Genomic DNA, 7714 nt, shown 5'->3' with positions numbered 1-7714 from the left:
TTTTCCTTTTATGATATCAAAAAAACTGCAAAACCAGTAAATTCCTACAGGTTCCGGAACAGAGCATAGAAAGCCAGTGACGTCTCAAGTCTCGTGTGAACATACCAATAATATCCATTTGTGTGAACCCCATATTTTGACATTTTTGCCATATATCATTTCTCCCATGGTAGAATAATATAAGTAGACGCATCGACACAGCTGCTGGGACAATGAACTGTCAAACCAATTTTGGAAGTGAAAATGTTGAATGAAAAATATTTATATTTGTAAAAATTGTTGAAAAACGGGAATTATAATAACCTCCGAATGACGTCGTAAAAGAAAACATATACAAATCTACGTATATTTGAAAAAACATTTAAAAATTTTTGACATATCAATGTTTCCAAGCGTTGATGCGTCTACCTGTATTTTTCTACCATGATTTCTCCCCAATAGTTAACATCAAATTTTCATTGTTATTGTGTTGATTGTTTTGTTATGATAAGACGCGTTTTCTTTGGACATTGTTTATAAGTGAATAATTAATTCATAAAGAGATTTTTATCTTAAAATGGATTGCGAAGATATGCAAATGATTATTTCAGAAGAGCCAAACTTGTCGGTATGTTGAATTTAAATTTGGGAATTCTTCAATACTTCGGTAGCTGAACTAATAACCTTGGGTTTTGTGGAAATGTTGAAAACGAAATGATTTGTATGAGTAGAATTAACACAATTTTATAAATTAATGTTTTTTTCCATATACATGTCTAATTAAATTTATTTAGGAAAAATTTGGTAACAACTCTAGTTTAGTAAAAACTTAGATTTTTTCGAAATTTTTTCCAGAGGTAGGTATTTTTACCCTGATCCCGGGAAACTATTTTTTTTTGGGGGGACGGACCCGGGACCCCAAATTTTTGACCCGAAAGTCCGGGATCAAGACCCCGCCTGGACCCGGACCCACTCACCCGATATAGACATGGGTATCGATTGAAAGCTTATGGAAATACCTATCCAACAAGTGTTCACATGAAAGGGGTAAGTTGTCATGGTTCGGAAGTTATAGTCAAATTATCGATTTTTTGGACCCGGATTTTTATGAAACCCCCAAAAAGTCAAAAAAGGGTCCATTATGGGGTTCAACAAAATTGTTTCCAAATTATAGCTGACACTTACCTTTCCAAAATGCTACAATTTGTGCTAATACCTTTACTGAGTCCAGAGATATGGGTCTTTCCATCCGCATAACCCGATTTTAACCAGTTCATTAAAACTATGTTTTCAATAAAAAAAGGTATATTTTGCGTAAGAATGAAATTCAGAAATCTTTGGTTCGCGTTAGCCGGTGTAGAACATACCCAGAGGAGAGAAGAAGCTTTCCAACGATATATCGGGTTCTCAAACCCGGACTTTCGGGTCAAAAATCTGGGGTCCCAGGTCCGTCCCCCAAGAAAAAATAGTTTTCGAAAAAATTGAAGAGTTTTTACTAAACTAGAGTTAAGCCCAAATTTGTAAACTACGCAGTAAATTCGTTTTGGAAGTATAAGGGGGTTAAAAAAACAACATCCTGGATATAGGGGTTGTTTAATAATACATGTTTTTGTAAATTTGCAGGAACGCAAGGAAGGAGGAAAGCGAGGACGCAAACCAGGACGTAAGGCTTCGAATGAAAAAGTCGACATCAAAGCTAAACTTGGTATATTAATACTTGCATATCTAGATCCTCGAGACTTATTAAATGTCTATTCTTTCAGAACGTAGTAGGCAAAGCGCCCGAGAGTGCCGTGCTCGTAAAAAGTTAAGATATCAGTACTTGGAAGAGTTGGTAGCTGATCGGGAAAAAGCTGTACTAGCCCTGAGAGCGGAATTGGAGCGAGTAAGTCAGTACACAATTTTATGGATTTGATGTTCGGGTCAGTTCTGACGTACCTGTAACATATTCTAATTTTCAGTACAAACAATGGAGCCATAAACTGGGCGAAGGACGCATTCCCAATGGATTTCAGCAGTTATTAGAAGAATCTGGAATTCTTAAACAAGAAATATCATAGTTAATAAATAAAAGTGTATCACATAATTAAAATAAGTACCAAACATTGTTTCTACCATAGTATTTGTATACATAAATAATATATTTCATCCTAAATGTTAATATGCAATATACTGGCGTTCCATTGTTAGATTTTTAACGCTATCTCCATTGTTAGATTTTTTTTCTATCGTTACGCGTACACTATTTAATGTACTACCAAATTAATATATATATATATATATATATATATATATATATATATATATATATATATATATATATATATATATATATATATATATATATATATATATATATATATATATATATATATATATATATATATATATATATATATATATATATCTTCTTCTTCTATATATATAAAAATCAATTGTTGTTTGTTGGTAACGGAATCAGTTGAAAACGGCTGGACCGATTTGCATAATTTTTTGTACAAACGTTCGTCATACCCCGAGTTAGGTTTTTAGGTTTAGGTTTAAAAAATATTGACCACGCCTACTTTTACGCCCACTATTTCGATTCATCTAAAATCCTTATATTTGCGAAATTAATGAAGATATCGGTTTGAGAATTATTACACGAGATACTGTTGGCTTTCCATCCAACCGTAAGTATTTATTTAGGGGCTGAGGAACGCGCCTACTTTTAAATCTGTCTCTCTATATGTAAAAGAAAGTTATGTTAGTTACTACGCTTATAACATAAAGACCGCCGGTCTGATTTTAACGATTCAGACAAATTCGGAATTGCCTCTTGGCAGAAAAGCATAAAATCCAAAAAAATCGCGTAAAAATGTGAATTTAGAACATTTTCATTTTGACTTTTAAAATGTACAATAGTAATGTTTTATTTTGCATGATTTTTTTTCCATTTTGACTTACTATTTTCGAATGTACATTTGTAGTTTTTTTTTTTTTTTTTTTTTTTTTGGAATTCTAATATGATGTGTAGTTTTTTTGGGTAGTATAAAGCGACAACGGATAAAACTGTTATTTATAGATTTTATGTATTTATTGGGTAATACGAATAATATCATTTCAGAAGAGAATAAGATATGAAAATTCTAAAATCGAGAAAAATCTAAAATTTTTCAATGAAATCGAATTTCAAAATAATAGTACATTCTACAGACAAACTTTAAAAATTTGGCGTAAAAAAATCAGCGAACCAGTTGAAGATTCTTTGTCTTTTTCAATCCTTTCTTTTTTTCTATATTGAAGTGTACATTTCTTATTGTTTTCAATTCGATGTTAAATGGCGATCTTTCGTGTATAAAATTGGCATCTAGCGAACACATTTATACAAACAAAAATAATCGAAAAAGCGTTATGGGGTTCACTTCAAAAAGTGGACCTGTTTCTTTCATATGACAATAATTCGTCCAATGAGAACTCAAAATGCAAAATACATTGGGACTGCAATCAGTGAAATACCGAATATAAAGGGAAAAGGATTTCTATTCTTCCAAAACTTTCACGATACCTTAAATCACTTTTGCAGTTCATGATATGGGCCATAACCCCCGGATAAGGATACAACCCGATTTCAAGTATATCATACATTTTAACCATATTTTCATACTAATTTTGGTAATTTGGGAAGAAACCATCCTTGCAAAAAATGATCACGTTTTGTATAACCATCATATGATTTAAGGAACCGGACATTTGTTTAATCGTCTTTGAATTATACTATGATAAAAGATATGGACATTATGAGGTCTCCAACGCGCAATTTCAATGACAAATACTACTTATTACTTTAAAAACAAGTAAAAAAAATAAGTTCGACAGGGCAGAATTATTACTATCATCCATCTGAGGGAAAAGGAAAAAGTTTTATATAAAGGACGCAAAATAGTAGAGCGAATTGAGTTTTGCCTTGTTAAGGCGAAGATCATATGTTTTATGATTTAAGTGTTTGTTTTCTCTTTCGAGACGAGCTTAATGATCTGAAATTTGCAGTGAAAAGGAAAGCCAGATAGACACTATCACACACTCACCACTATGCGACGCGTTTCGCCGTTGGTTAAGCGGCTCATCAGGCATATTTGGTGTGGATGATGGCTTACAAGGGCCGTTCTCTGGAAAGTAGTATATATTTCGAACTTAATGCAAATTAGCATATGCGAATTATACACTAGAAACTCTCCAGGTTCGACTCAAGTTCTATTGGCAGATCTTTTTCACAGCAACGTTTTTTTTTTTTTGTTTTTGTAGTGATGGATTTTTTGTCCACAACAACTACATTGCTTCCAATGCATACACTTGTTTTAGTGCTGCTTTAGGAAGACGGTTTAATGGCTCTGAACGTAGAGACGGCAACTTCTAGTTGGCTGCACACAGAGGTCCGCGGTTCAAATCCCACAGCCAGGCTCGGCTGAATTTTTGAGTTTTGCCTTGTTAAGGCGAAGATCATATGTTTTATGATTTAAGTGTTTGTTTTCTCTTTCGAGACGAGCTTAATGATCTGAAATTTGCAGTGAAAAGGAAAGCCAGATAGACACTATCACACACTCACCACTATGCGACGCGTTTCGCCGTTGGTTAAGCGGCTCATCAGGCATATTTGGTGTGGATGATGGCTTACAAGGGCCGTTCTCTGGAAAGTAGTATATATTTCGAACTTAATGCAAATTAGCATATGCGAATTATACACTAGAAACTCTCCAGGTTCGACTCAAGTTCTATTGGCAGATCTTTTTCACAGCAACGTTTTTTTTTTTTTTTTTTGTTTTTGTAGTGATGGATTTTTTGTCCACAACAACTACATTGCTTCCAATGCATACACTTGTTTTAGTGCTGCTTTAGGAAGACGGTTTAATGGCTCTGAACGTAGAGACGGCAATTCCTTCCAGAAATTCAAGATACCTTTAATAGCTTTGGGAAGTTATGATATGGGAACAACCCGATTTCAAGTATATTCCACATTTTAACCATATTTTTCGTACTAATTTTACCTTATGTTGATAATTAAAAAAAAAAACACCCTTGCAAGAAATGATCACGTTTTAGTATCACCATCATATGATTTAAGCTATTTTCGGGGTCTTGGACACTTTTTCCATTTTTTGGCCCTTATTTGACATCTTTGTTTCTAAGGGGGAAGAAAACCTCTTCTCATAATTTATTTTTTTTTATTTATTTTTCGGAAAAGGGCCCATCTTAGTCTTGTGGCTACATTGGGTATATATATATATAGTAGTTTTACATGCATGTATTTACTAGCTGGCCCGGTCCGCGTTGCCGGACCGTAGTAGTGCATAGTTTTTTATTTTTTATTCAGCCACATGTTTTAATTTGAGACTTTAAAACTTAAATAATATATAACATTATTTAAAAACCTAACTCGGGGTATGAAGAACGTTTTTACAAAAAATTATGCAAATCGGTCCAGCCGTTCTCAACAACAATTGATTTTTATACCCTCCACCATACTATGGAGGGTATATTAACTTTGTCATTCCGTTTGTAACTCCTCGAAATACTCATGTCAGACCCAACAAAGTATATATATTCTTGATCAGCGTAAAATTTAGCCATGTCCGACTGTCTGTCTGTTGCAATACCCACCGAAATTGTTTGAGATATCGTATTTGACGTTAGTAATGGATGCTATAGCCTGTGACAGAAAATTGTCTATGCTGGTCCAGGTCTTCGCACAGCTCCGATATAATTGTACCTCCCTATGTACGATATTTTGATGATTTTAGCTACATTATTCACCGTTTATTTCAAGTTTCGAGTTTGAATATGGTAATGGCTTATGACGAATAATGCCAATGTAGGTCCTCGTCGTATAGACCCCAATATAACGGCAATATTCGGTATTTTTAAAATTTAACAGGACTTTTTAAGGATTTTATTTTTTTTAAATTTCCAAATTCGTTCCAAATGGTGGAGGGTATTCAAAGTTTGGCCCGGTCGAACTTACTGCTTTTTAACTTTTTATACCCTCCACCATACTATGGAGGGTATATTAACTTTGTCATTCCGTTTGTAACTCCTCGAAATACTCATGTAAGACCCAACAAAGTATATATATTCTTGATTAGCGTAAAATTCTAAGTCGATTTAGCGATGTCCGTCAGTCTGTCCGTCTGTTGTAATCACGCTATCTTTCGAGACAGAAAATTGTCTGTGCAGGTCCACGTCTTCGTATAGCCCCCATATAACGGTACCTCCCTATATTCGGTATTTTGGTGATTTTAGCGTCATTATTCACCGGAATTTTTTCAAATTACGCATTTAGAGTTCGTAATGGAAACTACAGTCTGTGACAGAAAATTGTCTATGCAGGTTCATTCCAAATGGTGGACGGTATTCAAAGTTTGGCCCGGCAGAACTTTCTGCTATTTAACTTGTTCATACTAATTTCGGCAAAAGGTGGTTATTTAAGAAATTAGAAAGTAACACGAGACCGAACATTTCTCTAATCGTCATTGAATTACACTACGATGAAAAATGTGGACATTATTGGATCTCCATCGCACAATTTAAATGACAAAAAATTTATGCCCAAAAGAGTAATTTTTTGGCTATTCTGACAACATTCTACCTTCAAGTATGAGGTGAACAAATCTAAATACCAAGCAGTACGGGATTTTAAACGTTGGAAATACAAATTTCAAATTATAGCTCATTTGAATGCTTTTGACGATATCAAAAATTGAGCTGAATTTTCACATGGGGCTATTATAGATGTTCTTTATCATATAGGTATTTAACTCTCAAATTAAAGCCTATAGCTGAAAAATAAGATCAGGCTATTCAAAATATGTAAAACCGACGGTAATTATAATTTTTTCCATTAATATTAATTTATATTTAGTCATGGAGTCATTACTCATAATCAAGTCATTACTTATAATCAAAATTGTGACGCCTACACAAGTCAGATCTGTGATTTATTATGCTTTAAAGACTAAAAGTACGGGCCGGCAAAGCGGACCGGGCCAGCTAGTATATATATATATATATACATATATATATATATATATATATATATATATATATATATATATATATATATATATATATATATATATATATATATATATATATAGTAGTTTTACATGCATGTATTTACTAGCTGGCCCGGTCCGCGTTGCCGGACCGTAGTAGTGCATAGTTTTTTATTTTTTATTCAGCCACATGTTTTAATTTGAGACTTTAAAACTTAAATAATATATAACATTATTTAAAAACCTAACTCGGGGTATGAAGAACGTTTTTACAAAAAATTATGCAAATCGGTCCAGCCGTTCTCAACAACAATTGATTTTTATACCCTCCACCATACTATGGAGGGTATATTAACTTTGTCATTCCGTTTGTAACTCCTCGAAATACTCATGTCAGACCCAACAAAGTATATATATTCTTGATCAGCGTAAAATTTAGCCATGTCCGACTGTCTGTCTTGTGGTGTGCGCCTTGTAGGGTTAATTTTTAAAAAAATAAGAAGAAGAATAATTGATATCATACACCAAGAACAGCTGTTTTGTATAACAGTTGTAAAATGTCATAGAGGGGAAATAAAGGAAAGATAACAATATGGCAGGAGAAATGATTTGTCAAAAAAAAGGTAGGATGATGGTCCTTTTTTACAACATCCACGAAGAAGACTGGACGTGTGACCTCCCAAAATCCCCAAAGAACAAATTTGAAG

At 33.6% G+C, this 7714-nt stretch overlaps 1 protein-coding gene across 1 annotated transcript; it reads left to right on the top strand.

Annotated features, from left to right (window-relative positions):
• Nucleotides 1–372: 372 nt before the first annotated feature.
• Nucleotides 373–2147, top strand: LOC101900219 (REPTOR-binding partner-like). The gene is made up of 4 exons (XM_005188235.2): nt 373–607; nt 1603–1684; nt 1743–1864; nt 1941–2147. Exons 1-4 carry the CDS (start codon nt 557–559, stop codon nt 2037–2039), a joined length of 354 nt encoding a protein of 117 aa, XP_005188292.2. The 5' UTR covers nt 373–556; the 3' UTR covers nt 2040–2147.
• The last annotated feature ends 5567 nt before the right edge of the window (nt 2148–7714 follow it).

This window comes from Musca domestica, unplaced genomic scaffold (genome assembly GCF_030504385.1).
Source record: "Musca domestica strain aabys unplaced genomic scaffold, Musca_domestica.polishedcontigs.V.1.1 186, whole genome shotgun sequence".
Classification (NCBI taxonomy): Eukaryota; Metazoa; Arthropoda; class Insecta; order Diptera; family Muscidae; genus Musca; species Musca domestica.
The sequence above is the reverse complement of the archived record's forward strand: the minus strand, read 5'-3'. Positions and strand labels throughout refer to the sequence as shown.